General features: G+C 37.5%; 1 protein-coding gene across 8 annotated transcripts in view; it reads left to right on the forward strand.

Annotated features, from left to right (window-relative positions):
* The window catches only part of sptan1 (spectrin alpha, non-erythrocytic 1), a 122876-nt gene that overhangs the window by 44291 nt on the left and 59797 nt on the right, over positions 1-18788 (forward strand). For all 8 annotated transcript variants that reach the window (XM_059994127.1, XM_059994128.1, XM_059994126.1 and 5 more), the window contains 11 exons: positions 1787-1924; positions 3478-3588; positions 3683-3760; positions 4104-4259; positions 4610-4814; positions 6423-6604; positions 9079-9322; positions 10229-10351; positions 13456-13673; positions 16562-16654; positions 16911-17045. In XM_059994127.1, the coding sequence (XP_059850110.1) occupies positions 1787-1924; positions 3478-3588; positions 3683-3760; positions 4104-4259; positions 4610-4814; positions 6423-6604; positions 9079-9322; positions 10229-10351; positions 13456-13673; positions 16562-16654; positions 16911-17045 (1683 nt within the window). The remainder of the gene's footprint in view (positions 1-1786; positions 1925-3477; positions 3589-3682; positions 3761-4103; positions 4260-4609; positions 4815-6422; positions 6605-9078; positions 9323-10228; positions 10352-13455; positions 13674-16561; positions 16655-16910; positions 17046-18788) is intronic.

Consider the following 18788-nt stretch of genomic DNA (forward strand, 5'->3'; position numbering starts at 1 on the left):
TCGACATTTTGGACCAAGACCCTTCGTCAGGACCTTTCGTTTGTCCTGACGAAAGGTCTTGGCCTGAAACGTTGACTGTATTTCTTCCTATAGTTGCTGCCTGGCCTGCTGCGTTCCACCAGCATTTTGTGTGTGTTGCTTGAATTTCCAGCATCTGCAGATTTCCTCGTGTTTGATGATTATTGGTAATTGTGTTCCTTGTTCTAAAAGTCAAAGCAAATGATTTCTGTAATTTATTTATTTTTGCATTGTCTGACTGGATGAAAATGCACCAAGTGAAAACTAAATTTCAGTGACTAAGTACAATAAGCAACTTGTACTATATTACCTTTTTGATGCTTGTGGATAAATCTTGGTCTAAGTGGCCTTTTAGTTCAGTTAGACATTGGTTATAGTCACAGCTTTTAAAAACTATGCATCACATATTGAAGTGCTTGCTGTCTCCAGACATGTCCAGCTGAGTGTTAATGAGACCTACATACTGTTGTGGTTGATGGCCTTCAGGTTTTTTGAATCATCCTGGAGACAATACTATGTAATTGCTTCCTTGCTATCCAATGAGAAAGTGATAAGCTGAGACTCTTATCTCATTCTGAACTTGCTGTTTCTTTGAAAGAAGTCTCAAACATTTTAATGTAAATGTATATACGAGTTTAATATTTTTAATTACCATCTGAAGGCATGGACCTCTTCGTACTATTTCAAAAGCCATTAGTTATGTGAAAAATGCTTTAAGGTGTCCTAAAATAAAGGTGCTATTTAAATGCAACTTGCTCTTCACAATCAGTGAGCACTTTGGTAACAAAATTTGAAAAGAGGTACTGATGATCAACAGCTAACATTTCAAATTTTTTTTAAAAAGCCTTCTGCTGCCTTTTCTGCCGGGTATTCCTAGTTATCTTTATTTGAAACAGTTAATGATTCTGGTTGATGAAAGTGTTTATTTAAGCAAGCGTAAATTTGTAAATTTGGGAATACTGGAAGAAGTGAGATGGCAGACAAGATGGAATTTGCTGAGCTTTTTATCGAATTCTACCTAGCAACTTTAACCTGATGTACCTAAATGGTGAAAAAAATTAGATCCTGTTTCTTCTGTTTGAGTTGAGCTGCATTGGAACTGCATAGGAGGCTGAGGATGGAGAGGTGATGAGAGTGTAGCAGAGAATTTTAGTGGAGAAAGGGTAAGGGACAGATACTTGGAAATGAATGGAAGTATATTGCTCAGTGATTTATCAATTGGTATTTTATCTCCCCAAAGTTAAATCATTTACACCAGCATCTGAAAAAAATACCAATGTTTCACTGAGCAGAAATGTTTGAAGTCCTGGAGGGTGGGAAGGGAAGAATAACATTTTAGGCTTTACATTTCCTACACATGCACTGCAAGATGCTCTGGGCCAAAGTTGTTTTTGAATTGGTGAGTTTAGTCCCTCAGGGAAAGGAGAGCCGAAGGTCTAGAATGACAAATTGTGGCATCTTGATCTGGCCGCAGTGCTGCTGGATGTTCATGTATGGATGTTTGCTACCAATGTGATATATCATTTCACTTTTTAAAGTCTCAGGTTTGACTCTTCGATGTTGAGTAGGAAGCAGGATCAGTTATCTAATTGCCTTTGTATTATTCTGTTATGCCTAATCTTCATTTAACTTGGTGTGTAATTGAAAATTATACTACATTAGATAATGTGAAACCTGACTTTCTTGGAATTCAAAAATGATACAGGTACGTATAATTTGTCTGCTTGCGTTTGAAGCTAATGATTGTAAATTTCTTTTCATTGCTTAGCTGGAAACCCTTGCTGAAGAAAAGGTGTCTCTCCTAGATTTGTGGGAACTCCGTAGACACCAGTATGAACAGTGCATGGATCTACAGCTCTTCTACCGCGACACTGAGCAGGTGGATAACTGGATGAGCAAACAGGAGGCAAGTTAACTTATCTACTATTTACTTTTAAATCAATGCTCCATAATTATTGCTAATTATTTTGTATTTTTACAGTTGATTCTGCGTAGGCCTAATCCTTAATTCTACAAGATCAACTGCAGCTAGGCCAATCACTTCTCTACCTTAGCATCCAGATCTCTGGCAACAACCATTTCAATACAGATTCTAATCCTATCACTTCTTGTAAGATTGTGGTCAGAATTGTACTCTGCACTATAGCTAACAATTTTCTAGTTTATCAGATTTTCAACATAATATACCTGGGTTTTACCTTGGTTAAGTAAGCATCCCATGTACTACTTAACAATCTTGAATGCTTGACCTATTCTTGGGGATTTGTAGACTTGCACTTGTAGGTAGGGGTCTCTTCTGCTGCACTCCTCAATATCCCACCACTTTGCATTTGCTTACTTGGTCTTTCGAAATTCATTACTCTGGATTGAATTCCATTTACCTTTATTTAAAAACAAAACTTATCTGACCAATTCATTGGGATACTCTTACAGTATAAAGCTTTCTTCTTTGCACTCAGTCATAATGCCAATTTTGTTACCTATATTCAGATGTCTTGATCTTGGCTTCTTCATTTTGTATTAAAATCATTAATGTACACTAGGAAAAGCAAACTCATTTCACTGCACCCTGTGTGGAATCTCCTATCAAGCACCTTTTCAATCAATAAGCCTGTCATCAGGTTTTATTTTGCTCCAATCTATTTAGACCATAGTAGAACATTGTTTTTCTATTTTCTCCTTTTCATATTTTTTTGGTATTTTCCTTTGATATTTGCCTACATTTTTTCATGCTTATACTCTCCAAGTTTGCTCTTTAAATCACCCCTGCACTTTACTCTGGCCTTCATGAAGTATTGAATTGCCTGTATCTTAAACTTTGTTTACCCTATATTGTTATGCTCCTTGAAATCAAAGAGATCTAGACTTCAGAGATGCGTCCTTTTTTATTAGCAACAGAATAACTATGGTTTAATTATTTTCACTTTGAATCATCAGACCGTCCTATCAGTGGTTTGCTTTCAACTATTTTCACTCCATAATATTTCACATTCACAGCTGTATTTTAAATCACCCCTGCACTTTAAAAGCAAGGGTGATTTTAAAGATGTGGTCCTTGACTGCATATTACAGATAAAATCAGAGTAATGAATGGATAACTTCAAATATGCAGCTTTTCATATCAGAGTATTGGAAAAATGCAGAATAGTATGTAATATTGGTACATGTTTATATGAAACAAATTCACTGTCTGTAGAGAAAGTCTTAAACCATTACTTATCAAATTTTATATATGCAGTTTAGCTGAACAAAATCATCATTCCATCAAAAAAAGTTTAAAAAAAAAAGAAAATCATCATTGATTACTGATGTCTTCTAATGCTGGCCTAGAGCAGTAATTTTGGAATACTAAGAACTCTTGTATGTGTTAAACTGCCCTTTTCGAGAGGCAGCAACAAATAAAGAATTATTTTCATATGGGGGGGTAACCATTTTGATCGAACCTTTGTTCTTGCATAGGCTTTCTTATTGAATGAAGACTTGGGAGATTCTCTTGATAGTGTAGAAGCACTTCTGAAAAAGCACGAAGATTTTGAGAAGTCCCTAGGTGCTCAAGAAGAGAAAATTACGGTAGGATTGGCAGGATTCTTTCAGTTCCTGATAATTTTTATGGGATGCAGTTGTTCTTTTATTTTATATAACCATTCCATTTTTCTCTGATCAGGCATTGGAAGAATTTGCTACCAAATTGATTCAGAGTGATCATTATGCTAAGGAAGATGTTGCAGCACGTCGTGATGCGGTAACTTGTCACTGCTTTTTTTAAATCTTGTGATAGGTCAATGAATATGTAGCTTCAACTTTAACTTTGAAATCTTTAATTTAGAACCACACATATCTAATGTATGAGATAGAGGTCTTTTTCCACTGAATTAGGCTGCTCTCATCAATTTGTACATCACAGAATGGGTGTAATTACCTCATTGGCTTATTGAAGAACTGTCCAGTTAAGTGCATTCAATTAAATTTTCCCATAGTTCAGCAATTTTATCTTGTATCTATCTTTGTTAACTTTTCAGACATTACATTTTCAATTTTAACAACTTGTTACAAGTTTCTCATTGTCTTGTTATCTTGTGTTATAGCTGCTGAGTCGCCGTAATGCTCTCCATGAACGCGCCATGTATCGCCGTGTTGCGCTAGAGAACTCCTTCAGTCTGCAGCAGTTCTTCCGTGACTCTGATGAGTTAAAGAGCTGGATAAACGAAAAGATGAAAACTGCCACTGATGAAGCCCATAAGGTGAAATTATTCTCAATTGTCCAGAAGTATAAACACCATAGGTATACAAATTGTGCTGAGCAGTATTTATATCTGGGTATTAAGCAATGTCTCCAGCAATGCTCTGTCATTCTTCACTCTAGAGCAGCTTAACTTCACTGGGTCTTAAAATAGTTTATATCTAGTTATGTTCTATTTAAATAGGTTTGCTACATAGAATTCTTAACCTCAGTTGATTTCTTTTTAATGTTAAGGATTAGCTTTCAGTAGCTGCATGTTCAGTTTTCAATGACTGCATGGTTAATTGACATTAATACAACAAACTTTCAAAATGGTTCTCAATATCCTTTAATTTTTTTATCTGGATCCAGGATCCCTCCAACTTGCAAGGAAAGGTTCAAAAACACCAGGCTTTTGAAGCAGAACTCTCAGCTAACCAGAGTCGAATTGACACTCTGCAGAAAGCTGGACAGGAACTGATTGATGCTAATCACTATGCCTCTGATGAAGTATCCACTCGTATGAATGAAGTCATCTCTCTGTGGAAAAGACTGCTTGAGGCCACAGAAATGAAAGGTCAGGAAACAACAAATGTTTTGTATGGATCAAGTGATTATTTTTGCCAAGAGCAGCTCTACTGTTAAAATCCAGAAAAATAAGAATGTTGAAAATATTAACAATAGTACAATACAGACTGGCTGTTCTCCCACACCACCTGCTGATGCCCACTCTTTGTGTGAGTCTGGATAATCAGTAATGCTGCTGAGTCCTGTTCTGTAATTTGAGTGTTGTCTAATCATTCAGATCTTTTTGAAAGAGATCATTTGGATGATGATCAGAAGTCTGAACACTGAGGTTTTTCCTGCTTCCATTTTTTTCTTTCTGCCCAGCCCATGACAATGCCTCCCATTCAGCAAAGACTAAGAGTGATTGTAGCAACACAGTTGCTTCTTGGAACAGTTTTCCAATGAAAGGAAGATTGTCAGTATCATTAATTCTTAGGAATAAAGCTTCAACCAAGAAGAAGTCAGCAGGCTGGTTGGGTGTGCACAAAAACAGCAAATGGAATCAAATCTGGAAAAATCTGAGGTGCGGAGATGTTGGAAACAAGATGTAAGAATACATGATACTGAAAGTTGGGAAGGGCTAACAATGTATATCCACTGATCCCTGAAAGGACTGTGATTGTTTGATTTAAAATATTATAAAGGCATATGGGGATACATTTTCAAGACATCAAACATAAAACCACATAAATCACTTACTAGGCCACAACTAACGTACCTTGCATAATTCTGGACATCAGAGATAGCACTAGGAGATGTACAGAGTAATTTGAGGATGCTACATGAATAGAGGAATTAAAGATGAATAGGAGAGACCAAATTGGCTGGAATTAGTTTTCACCTTAATGGCTCGATTACAGGTTACTTTGTAACTATTTTGATGTAGATATGTAATAGGGATTTTTGGAAAATCTCCAGCCTTAGTTGATGTTACAGATTCTTGAGGTGGTTTCTTGGCTTATGCTTGACCTCTCAGAGCTGCTACTTTCTACCTTTGTACCACTGATTATTATCTCTGGTGGGTTCGAGCGGCTGGTGGGTCAGGATGTAACCAGGGATTATGATGGAGAGGTTTTGCACATTGTCTCGAAATTGTGGTTTTGTGAATATATCTGTCAGCTGTTGCTTAACTTGTTTTGTTTTTTGATAGCTTTCATAATTGAAGTGTCAGTCCCCAGAATTTTATAAAGGAGGTATTACAGGATCAGCTGGACTTGGGTAATTTTATAGTAGCTACACTTGGTGCTGAGGAAGGTGCCAAGTTGTCCCGAAGTTTTATCTTTTTTGTGTTTTGTTTTATCAGTTATAATACAATTGAGTGGCTTGTCAGATAATTTCAGAGGGAGTGAGCCATATTTCTGTGTGATTGATTCATTAGAGGTAGACAGTGTATGTTTTAAACTTCAATTAATATTCTGGAATTTAATTTCACAGCTATTTCAATAGTTAGCTCAGGCGTCTGGTTGGTTCCACCATCATAATAGGAAATATTAGTTTGGCATGGACCCTGAAGGACCTCTTTCTGTGCTGTAATGCTCTGTGACTATATGAAAGAATGTAGAACATAATTAAATTTACTGTTTCAATAATATGACCTTTATTTTTTGTTTATGGTCAGGTATCAAATTACGAGAGGCCAACCAACAGCAACAATTTAACCGAAATGTGGAAGATATTGAACTCTGGCTGTATGAAGTTGAAGGTCACCTTTCTTCAGATGATTATGGAAAGGATCTGACCAGCGTACAGAATCTGCAGAAGAAGCATGCACTGCTGGAAGCTGATATTGCAGCACACCAGGTATGGAAATTTATAAGTGTTGACTTTGGAATTCATTGTATCCCGTGTCATATCTGCTTAAGGATGTTGATTTCTTGCAGAAATACGATGTTGTGAGCATGGGGTGCCATTTTATTCTCTATCCAGGTGCCCATTGTTCCAATCTAACTATGGTTGATCTATCATTCTTCCTTCTTGATGTCTATAATATGCATGTAGGTATTGATAATGAGAGCTGGAAATGGGAAACTTGGCTAATTTACCTTCCAGCTTTAATCCCGATTCAAGGCCGACTAGTTAATTCAGTGGAGACCAGGCATCTAACCAGGGATTTTGTTCTGTGAGATTTACTTAATCACTTAATCTCACTGAGCTAAAGAAACTTCAGCAAAGGAGCATCAAGGCTGACTACAGGAAAGTAGGCTAGTAAATAACATAAAAGCAGATGAAGTCCGAGAGATATACAGGCAGCAAAATAAAGAGCTTAATTTAGACCAAGAAAGGAGAAATTATATTGGAGAATAATGTAATGGGAGAGAAATGAAACATTTTATCTATGTTTTATACAAAGACTTCCCAGAAATAGTACAGCAGTACAGCAGCAAACCCATGTTTCAGAATGATGATTGGTCTGAAATATGGAAATAAAAAACCCAGATCTGATGACCTACACATCTTAGGGTTTAAAGAAGGTATCTTGAGAGATGGTGGATGTTCTAATTGCTATTCCATAGATTCAAGGATAGTTCTCACAGATTGAAAGGTATTGAATGTAAGCTACCTTTCAGTTTAAGAAAGGGAGAAACCATGGATAAGTTGCCTAATTTCAGCAGTAGAAGGGAAAATGAAAGAAGTAACCGCCATGAAAGGGAAATCAGGGTTGGCAAATGATAGAATTTTTGGGGTTGTAACTGACAGAATAGATAGAGGACCAGTTGATGTGTAGTTGGACTTTTAGAAAGGCTTTTGATAAGCTGCCTCACAGGTCATTGTTGAACAAAATTTAGAGTGCATAGTATTGGGTACAAATATTTGTGTGAATTACAGATTTCTGTCCATTAATGGTATTTGTATAAAAGATCAGTTATAATTTTATGAAATGAGGAATAGGCATGAGACCAAATTGCCCAGTCCTCCTGCTTCTATTCTAAAGCACATTGTTTTGACATTATTTGCTTCCAGAAGATAATATGATTCAGTTTTAAAAGCAGCTAGAACCCATTAAAGATGGGCTGTCTGCTTTCATTCCACAAGTAGTAGGTTACTTCGTATTTGTCCACATTGTATTCTATCTGCCATGTCCTTACTCGTTCATTTAATCTGTGCTAATCCCCTTTCATGTTTTGCTATGCTCCAAGGAATGTGGAGGGTTGTTGGAGTTCACTAGTGAAGGGGACTGTGGGAGTCAGTTGTTTATTTAGTTCAAAAATGATTGAGACAGACTATTATAAGAAAGTGGCATGGAGTTAAAAGATCAGCCAGGATATTCAATGGCAGAGCAAGCACGAGGGACTGTAAGGTCTCCTGTGAGTTCATTGCTCATATCTGTTTCTATAGAAAATAGCTGTATCAATTGCAAATTTACAAGCATACAAATCTCAAAATTTTATTCTTACAACCCAAGTTTTGTAAATCCTTTGAGGCAAAAATTTGTTGCAGTGAAAGCTTTTAGTAGTTTGAATAGACTTCCGTATGTACAATTTATCACTGTCTTTTTATGCATATGTTCCCAAGAACTACTTTATTATTAACATCTAGATTATTGGATACTATTCAGCTAAACTCCTGGAACCACTCCCTTTCAGAACATTCTTGTATAAGATTTGATGGAGGAATTGGTTTGTCGATCTCTGCCAACCCTGGCTGTGAGACTGATTATGACTGACTTCTTCTTCTCTCTGCATGTTATTTTCTTTGGGGAATTATTAGAAATACCAGGCGCAGTATTTTTTGTGTTCCCATTTGAACATCTGTGCTGTGGAATGTTGCCTGAAAGTGCTGAGTCCAATTTTATAAAATGGCCAAAAAGAATCAACAGGTTTAACCTATGTTCCATCTGTATTTAACAGTGAATTATATTATTCTATTGTAAGCAAATAATATCAAAAGGAACGGCAAACAATTATAAGAAATAAATGAAGGTGTCAGGCATTAGCCACTTGGCTTCTTGCGCTTATTCCTCCTTTCATAAGATCATGGTGGATCTTTTATGTCAGCACCTCTTTCCTGCACTGTATTATCTTTGTTAATGGCATCAACCACGTTTTGTGATGACTTCAGTTTGTTATTCAAGCAATCAGGAGCAATGATTCTGTGGGGAAAGTAGTTTTCACTTTCAAGACAAAATGTTACATGGGTGAACCAGCAGTAACAGTAGAAGGTAATAAAGGCACCAGCAGCTTTGTTTAGCAATTTCTACTCATTAACCTTTGCTACAAGTACTTCTAATTGTAATGTAAGAATAGACTCACATTTATTTACTGTTTTGTTTGAAGGACCGTATTGATGGGATTAATATCCAAGCCAGGCAGTTCCAGGAAGCAGGACATTTTGATGCTGACAACATCAAGAAAAAGCAAGAAACTTTAGTTGGTCGTTATGAGGCATTGAAAGACCCAATGGTGACCCGAAAGCAGAAACTTGCTGACTCCCTTAGACTCCAACAGCTTTTCCGTGACATTGAAGATGAAGAAACATGGATTCGAGAAAAAGAACCTATTGCTGCTTCCACTAATAGAGGTCAGGCCAATTGGCATATTTCAAACTATAGTTTTTTGGATATTATATTTCCTCTATGAATACTGTTGTTCAAAACTGTAAGAGGAGGCTATGCTGCCTCCTGAGCCCATTTCCTCCCATCAGTTAGATCATGGAATAATTTAAAACCACTCCTCTAGACATCTGTTTAAGTCCCACAATGCAAGTTGGGGAATTTGAGTAATAAATCTGGAATTTTAAAAACGCCTAGTAACAATGACTGGATTGACATTTGTAAAAAAATTTAAGCATCTGGTTCATTACTATTCATTAGGGAAGGGTAGTGGCTATCCCTGTCCAATTTAGACCTAAGTGATTCCAGACCCATGGTTGCATTTGATTCTTAACCATTTCTTTTCAGGTCACGGACCATTGGGGATGGGTGTATTGTCAGTCATTTTGTGAGCTAAGTTTTTTAAAAAAAATCTTATTGTTATTTATTTTCTCCTCATTATAACAAGTCTTATTGTTATTTATTATTAGTTGATCCAGATAACATTCTGATGCTCCTTTGCTTAATTATGTTGTGGTGTCTTCCCTAATCCTGGCTGCAGTGGTCGAACTAAATGAGGAAATGTTAAGCAGGGCTATTATTGCACCTCAGGTGGTTGTAAACTTCTGTCCCATTCTCATCCTGCTTTGTTCTTAAAGACCACAACTATCAATAGTGATAAATCTTTTAGCATAGACAGATTAACTTGAGCTTGACGTCCTGTGTCTAGGCCATCCTCTGAAACATTTGGAGGTTTCTTCTGCTAATGGGACTGTTTGTTCTAAAAAATTAGGACTTGTACATATTTTGATATCAGAGTTTATAAATTTAATTTTCACCAGTCATTATTTTTGGGGAGGATGATTGATGCTCAGATTTTATATCTTTTGTTTCAGGAAAGGATTTGATTGGTGTTCAGAACTTACTTAAAAAGCACCAAGCCCTCCAGGCAGAGATTGCTGGTCATGAACCACGTATTAAAGCAGTGGCTCAGAAAGGTCAAACCATGATTGAAGATGGTAAGAGTTGTTTATTTAAACAAAATACTATGTAATTGCTTTTGATGTGCAACTTTGGTAATGTCTTTTACAAAGAAATTTATGAAAGTCAAAATTAGTGAAGATTTTTAATTCCTATTTATGTAGGATGTATCAATTTGACTAGTGCATATTCATAAAATGGCAGTCAGTTGAAGGGATTCAGGCTATGTCCTGGGCATGTGTTTGAGGGGGAGGGCAAATAGTCCAGACACAAATATACTGCAAATGTTGGAAATCTAGAGCAATACACACAACGCTTAGCAGGTCAGGCAGCATCTATGGATAGGAATAAGCAATCGGCATTTCGGGCTGAGATCCTTCATCAGGAGCAAATGCAACTTTCCATCTCAGTGGTGCAACTTACCCCGGGAAGATCGGATCATCAAGGGCAGCATGATAATCAGCAATTAGTAGTGATGCTTCACTGCTCCCAGGATCTGGATTCAGTCTTGACCTGGGTGCTGACTGTGTGGATGTGTATGTTGTTCCCATGCAGTAAGTTTCTCGCACATCTCAGAAGCTGTAAGTTATCCCTTGGTGTTGATAAAAGTCAAATAAATCAAAAAGGAGTTGATGCACATTCAACGAAAAATGCATTAAGAGCTCATGGGAAATGAGGGAGGGAAACGGGACTAATGTCACTGAACTGTTGGAAACTAGCATGGACCTAGTGGGTTAAATGACTTCCAGTGTTGCAGTCAGGCAAGGAGGATTTTTAGTAAAATATAAATAATCCACTTCATTTTGTACAAACCCCATTTCCAGAAAAGTTGGGATATTTTCCAAAATGCAATAAAAACAAAAATCTGTGATATGTTAATTCACGTGAACCCTTATTTAACTGACAAAAGTACAAAGAAAAGATTTTCAATAGTTTTACTGACCAACTTAATTGTATTTTGTAAATATACACAAATTTAGAATTTGATGGCTGCAACACACTCAACAAAAGTTGGGACAGAGTTAAAATAAGATGGAAAAGTGCACAGAATATTCAAGTGTTCCCTGGTTTGGAAGACTCCACATTAAGCAAGCTAATTGGTAGCAGGTGAGGTATCATGACTGGGTATAAAAGTAGCATCCATCAAAGGCTCAGTCTTTGCAAGCAAGGATGGGTCGTGGCTCACCCCTTTGTGCCAAAATTTGTGAGAGAATTGTTAGTCAGTTCAAAAGGAACATTTCCCAATGCAAGATTGCAGAGAATTTAGGTCTTTCAACATCTACAGTACATAATATTGTGAAAAGATTCAGCAAAGTCAGAGACATCTCAGTGTGTAAAGGGCAAGGTCGGAAACCACTGTTGAATGTGCGTGATCTTTGAGCCCTCAGGCGGCACTGCCTAAGAAACTGTCATGCTACTGTGACAATTATAGCCACCTGGGCTCGGGAGTACTTCGGAAAACCATTGTCACTTAACACAGTCCGTCGCTACATCCAGAAATGCAACTTGAAACTGTATTACGCAAGGAGGAAGCCATACAGCAACTCAATGCAGAAACACCGGCGAGTTCTCTGGGCCCGAGCTCATCTCAGATGGACCGAAAGACTGTGGAACCATGTGCTATGGTCAGATGAGTCCACATTTCAGCTAGTTTTCGAAAAAAACGGACATCAAGTTCTCTGCCAAAGATGAAAATGACCATCCTGATTATTATCAGCGAAAGGTGCAAAAGCCAGCATCTGTGATGGTATGGGGGTGCATCAGTGCCCACGGCATGGGTGAGTTGCATGTATGTGAAGGTACCATTGTCTCTGAGGCATATATTAAGATTTTAGAGAGACATATGTTGCCATCAAGTCGACGTCCCTTCCTGGGATGTCCATGCTTATTTCAGCAGGACAATGCCAGACCACATTCTGCATGGGCTACAACAGCGTGGCTTTGTAGACACAGGGTGCGTGTGCTTGACTGGCCTGCTGCCAGTCCAGATCTATCTCCTATTGAAAATGTATGGCACATCATGAAGAGGAAAATCAGACAACGGAGATCACGGACTGTTGAGCAGCTGAAGTCTTATATCAAGCAAGAATGACAAAATTTCCAATTGCAAATCTACTACAATTAGTATCCTCAGTTCCAAAATGATTTAAAAAGTGTTATTAAAAGGAAAGGTGATGTAACACCTCTGTCATGCCTCTGTCCCAACTTTTGTTGAGTGTGTTACAGCCATCAAATTCTAAATTTGTGTATATTTACAAAATACAATTAAGTTGGTCAGTAAAACTATTGAAAATCTTTTCTTTGTACTTTTGTCAGTTAAATAAAGGTTCACGTGAATTAACATATCACAGATTTTTGTTTTTATTGCATTTTGGAAAATATCCTAACTTTTCTGGAAATGGGGTTTGTAAATAAATCCCTCTACTCATTTACATGTACTGCAGAAAATAACATGAAAGGAAAATTGAGAAAAATTAAGGTCTGAGAAATGAAAATGTGAGGAGAGAATAAACTTGATAAGAATAAAAGAACTTTTTAAAGGAGCAAATGGTTGTTGAATTCAAAAAGGAAATGAATGGTCAGGTTTGTAACTCCTAACATGGAGTTTAAAAAAAATTAAATTGAATTTTTTTTTCAATTTTGTTAAAATGATGATTTGCTGTTACAAATATTTTGCGAGAAAATGATCATCACAATCCAAGCCAGTGAAAACCGTAATGTTGCTACAGCCGAGGTTGGTCATTTCTTTCGACTCTTCTTTATGTACTTAGTCTTTATACCAATAGGACCAGGCACAAAGTTTTTCATGATTGAGTGTATAAGAAAGCAATTAAGAGAAATGAATTGGTTATAAAGTTATAATTTTATTCCTTAGCTACAAAAGAGTCATTTGAAAAAGTTTTCATGATTTTGCTTTGAGAATTGGGTTATATTGTGTGCCAACCCTAATGTGTTTTAAACTTTTTCCCTCCCTTTTTATACAGTCCATTGTGAAATTTGAATTGTAGAAGTTGTTCAGGAAAAGCAAATATTATACGAGGAGGAGTTCACAAGCGAGGCAGGGAATTTGAATACAATTATACAAGTAATTTGTTTCATTTGTGACATTTCTACAGAAACTTTTTGTTTAATTCTTTCTCAGGTCACTTTGCCAGTGAAGATGTGAAAGCTAAGTTAAATGACTTAAATCAAAAATGGGATTCCTTGAAAGCTAAGGCGGCACAGAGACGCCAGGATTTGGAAGATTCACTGCAGGCTCAACAGTACTTTGCTGATGCTAATGAGGCAGAGTCTTGGATGAGGGAGAAAGAGCCTGTTGTTGGCAGTGTTGACTATGGAAAAGATGAAGATTCTGCTGAGGTATGGCTCTTTGATTCCACAAATAAAGATTATCATACAAGCTTTTTGGCTCAACATAGCTTGAGGGCGGTCATGGAATGTGCACTGTGTGAGGGATGAAAAGGGTTTTAAAGTGGTTTGGCAGTTGGTTGTGGGCAAATGCATGGCACATTCAGTGCCATTATAGACAAAATATGAAGTTATCCACTGGATTCATAAAAACAGGAAAACATTATCTGACTGACAATAGATTGAGGAAAGATGAAGTATAACAAGATCTTGGATATTAATTTATCTAGATGCTGAAAGCAAGCATTCAGATATAGTAGGCAGTTAGGAAGGCATTTACTATGGTAGTCATCATCTAAAGATCTGAGTATAGGCAAGGATATTGTTGTGACTGTGCAGGGTCATGTGGTTCCCTTGTACAGTTGCAGCAAAGGCTTTATGTGCTGATTTAGACTGGTTATGTGAAGAAGGTTGCTCTTGTAATGTAGTGAGCACAGCTGAAGTTTACTGGACTAATTCTCAAGTGATAGGACTAACATATGAAAAAAGATAGGGATTAAGCTTATGTTCACCGGTTTAGAAGAGTGATAGGGGATCGTAAGGCCAAGGGTTCCCAACCTGGGGTCCATGGATCCTTTGCTTAATGGTCGACGGCATAAAAAAGTTTGGAACCCTTGTATTAAACTAACTTATATAGTCAAGGTGATTTTGATAGCTGAAGTGTGCAGAATTAGGTCACAACCTCAAAATACTTTGTATGCAATTTAGAACTTGGGTTAGGAGAAATTCCCTCAACCAGTTTGTGGCAAAGTTATGAACTCTTTATCACAAAACACAGTGGGGGGGGGGGGGTCAAGTCATTAAATATATTTAAGGTGACGGTACATAAATCTTTATGCTGAAGGGAAGAAAGAATGTAAAGAATTGGGTACTGAGGTAGATGATCAACCATGATATCCATAATAGCCTCTTACTGCTCTTTGTTCCTTTTGTATCTGTTTTGATCCTTTTGATCATATCTGTGTTGTAGATTGTTAACCTTAAAATATTGTTCGCTGGATGTGAACTTCATTTGAAGGTGACAGGTGAAGTCTGGTGGGTGAGGGAAGGGAATTGAAGTAAGAAGCTGGGCGGTGATAAGTGGAAAAAACAAAAGGCTAGAGGAGAAGGCATCTGATGGGAGAGGAGAGTGGATCATGAGAGAAGGGAAAGGAGGAGGGGCCTTAAGGGCAGGTGATCAGAGTCAGCATCAGAGATGTCCTCCTTCAAAGTACCTGTCCTTAAATTCTCTGGTCCATTTCTGACACCTCTCTCCCCTTCCTCCATTTTTCTGTCTCCATCAGTACTGATATCTTTTATAAACCCACCAATGACCATGGTTATCTTGACTAAACAACTTCCCACCCTGTCTCCTGTAAAAATGCCATTACTTTATCTCAGTTCCTTTTTCTTCACTGCATCTGTTCCCACAATGAGGCTTTCCTTTCCTCCACCATTGATCCTGTTCTCAACCATATCTCCTCCATTTCCCAAACACCTTAACAACGATAGAGTTCTTGTCCACACCTCCCATTTCATAAGCCTCTGTATCCAACACATCATTCTCTGCAGCTTCTGACATCTTCAGCAGAATCCTACCACTAAAAACATATTTGCCTCCCCTCATTCTGTGACCTCTACAAGGATCATATCCTCCATGATTTCCTTATCCACTCATCCCTCCCGCCACTTATCCCTGCAAATGTGCCCATTCACCTCCTCCCTTTCCTCCATTTAGGGCCCCAAACAGTCATTCCCTGAGAGGCAAAACTTCACCTGTGAATCTGTTGGGGCAGTTTACTGTATCAGGTACCCCCAGTGCATCCTCCTCCACTTTGTTGAAACCCAACGTAGATTGACGAGCCGCTTTGTCGAGCACCTCAGCTCCATCCACAAAAAGCAGAATTTTCCAGTGGCCAATGTTTTCAATTCCTATCTCCATTCCCATTCAAACATCCACCTTGGATGGATTTGAAACATTTTCCTCCGGGTGCCAGTCCAGCAATTTGAATACAACCTTTCTGAACCCTTGATCTTCTCTTGGCATCCTGGTGATTAATGGATTGATTGTTACATTTAATGTACACCTTGTTGTTAATGAACAAAACAGTCATGAATTTTCCGTACTACTGATTGATTTTATTTTTAAATGAGAAGATACAAAAGGTGCTGTTCAAGCAAAAGATATTTTGGTTTGTAGTATTGTGCTGGTGAACAAAAAGTTTATTTTGTAGTGTTTATTTCGTAATGTTTATTTTGTAGCAATAACAACATTTATCAGTAAATTGAAAGTAAATTTAAGATCTAGTTTTCTTCATCATTTATTGACCTTGAATAATTATAATTTCTGATGAGCAGTACAAGTTGAAAACATGGGAAGTTAAAATTGGGTGAGATGCGAAATAGATAACTGATCAATAAACGCTATGATTTAAAATCAAAGTTGCCTCTGCTGCAGTACATTTTCAAGAGTGTTAAGAGTTTTACTCAGATGAAATTGTGCCTAATGCAGGCAGGTCAGTTTTAGGCAGTGTTACAAATAGATCTGTAACTTCCTAACTGAAAGCCACTTAAATGTCTCCAACAAAATGTCTGTATATAGATCAGGAATGAGAAGCCGATCCGCTCTCCATTTTATGACCAAATTGACACCTGCTTGGCCTCTGCCTTTCCCCCCTGAATTGCAGAGTTAACTTACTGTAATTGAAAATTAGACTGTGAAATCTTTTGCCTCACTTAATTGCTTGGTAAATTGGATGAACCATCAGAAACTGTCGCCTTCAATCATTATCCTATTTCTGCAGTGTATGCACTGAAATTTTTTTAATGGTTCTATAAAAGAATTTTAATTTTCTTTCTAGGCCCTATTGAAGAAGCATGAAGCTTTGATGTCTGATTTGATTGCTTATGGTAGCAGCATCCAGGCATTGAAGGAGCAGGCTCAAGCATGTCGTGTAAGAAATTCTAAACTTTTAAGATGTTGAAATGATTCTTTTGCATACTGGTTGTTAAATGTTAAAGCATGCTTATGGACTTTTAGCCACTAATTTACTTCCTTTAATAAATATATATATACACACACACACACACACACACACACACACACACACACGCACACACACACACACACGCGTGCGCATGTACACACACACACACACACACACACTACATGGTGGATTAATAAGTTTCTAATTGTTTTTTTCTCTTCAGCAACAAGTGGCTCCTTCAGATGATGAAACTGGAAAAGAGCTGGTTTTGGCTTTGTATGATTATCAGGAGAAGAGTCCTCGTGAAGTAACCATGAAAAAGGGTGATATTCTTACCCTGCTAAACAGCACTAACAAGGTAATAAAATGCCAGGGTAGACTGAGAAGTTGTAAAACTAACTAATAAGGAACTGTGTTGGTGTTTCCATTTATTGCATTCACGTTCAAAGTAAATTTATTATCGAAGTGCATGTATGTCACCATATGAAACACTGAGATTTATTTTCTTGTGAGCATACTCAATAAATTCAATAACCATAATAGAATCATTGAAAAGCGGCACCCCACAGGATGGACAGCCATTGTGCAAAGGACAACAAACTGAAAATACAAAAGAAAAAAGAAATAAACAATACAGTATTGTGCATTAATCTTAGGCACTCTTTTTTTATAAATTTTGTTTTAGATTTTTATTTTTTGCCTTTGGCATTAGTTTGTCAGTAGAAAGGAGGAAAATTGTGATTTCCAAAGATTCACTTTCCAAAAAAAATTAATATTACAGAGAACTTTTTGTATTTCATTAAAAGAGGTAACATATTAAGTAAAACGCCACCTTTCAAATAAAAACTTACTCTGTAGATCAATTCTTACTCCATGGCAAGAGTGAACGTAGCAACAAGACAAAAGGTGGTGATCCTGTATCATCAAAGTCTCTCCCAAGCAGAAATTTCGTGGTAGACAAGAGTTTCAGGATGTGCTGTCCATGCTCTTTCTGAAGAAACACAAAGAAACTGACAAGGTTGAGGACAATAAGTTGGCCACAGTATCTGACTGAGACGGACGAGAGTTACATCATACTGATGTCCCTTCTAAATCAGAAGGTATTCAGCTCTGAACTCCAAAACCACTAGAACTCAAGTACACTCCTCTACTGTCTGGAGAAGTTTTGTCAGAATTGGTCTTCATGGAAGAGTTGCTGCCAAAAAGCCATTCCTCCAAAGTGGTACTAAAGCCAAGAGACTCAGCTACGCATAAAAACGCAAGGACTAGGGTGCTGAACAATGGCCCAAAATTTGAAATTTTGGCTCAAGCAGGAGGTAGTTTGTCCGTAGAAGAGCTAGAGAGTGCTACATGGATGAGTGTCTGCAGCCAACAGTGGAGGTTCCCTTCAGATTTGGGCTGCATTTCTGCAAATGGAGTTGGTAATCTGGTCAGAATTAATGGAATTCTCAATGCTGAGAAGTACAAACGGTTTCTTATCCATCACGCAATTCCATCAGGGATGCTTCTGATTGGTCCCAACTTCATTCTACATTCTTCATTGACCCCCAAACACACAGCCAAGGTCATAAAGAACCACCTTTAGTGAAAAGAAGAACAAGGATTTCTGCAAGAGATGGTATGTTTCCGCAGGGCCCTGATCTCAACATCATTGAGACTGTCTGGTGTTATCTGGAGAGATAGAAGCAACTGAGACAAGCAAAGTCTGCAGAACTGTGCTGAGTTCTCCAAGATGCTTGGAACAACCAACCAGCTGATTTTCTTATCACTGCACAACAGTGTACTTAAAAGAATTGATATACTTTTGTAGTTTTAAAGGCAAAGGGTGGTCACATAAAATACTGATTTTAGTATTTTACTGTTAACTGCTCTTTATATTAATTTTCTTGATATTTAGAAACTTTTAGTTTCATTGATTTCATCTTTCCTTTACAGAATTTTTTTTACATGTGCCTAAGACTTGCTCAGTATTGTAAATGTCCAGAACATGAGATGAAAAGTCTTTGAAAATGAGTCAGTAGGTATGGGAACAGTTCAGTAATGGGGCAAGAGAAGTTGAGTGAAGTTATCCCCTCTGGTTCAGGATCCTGATGACTGAGGA

This window comes from Hypanus sabinus, chromosome 18 (assembly GCF_030144855.1).
Source record: "Hypanus sabinus isolate sHypSab1 chromosome 18, sHypSab1.hap1, whole genome shotgun sequence".
Taxonomy (NCBI): Eukaryota; Metazoa; Chordata; class Chondrichthyes; order Myliobatiformes; family Dasyatidae; genus Hypanus; species Hypanus sabinus.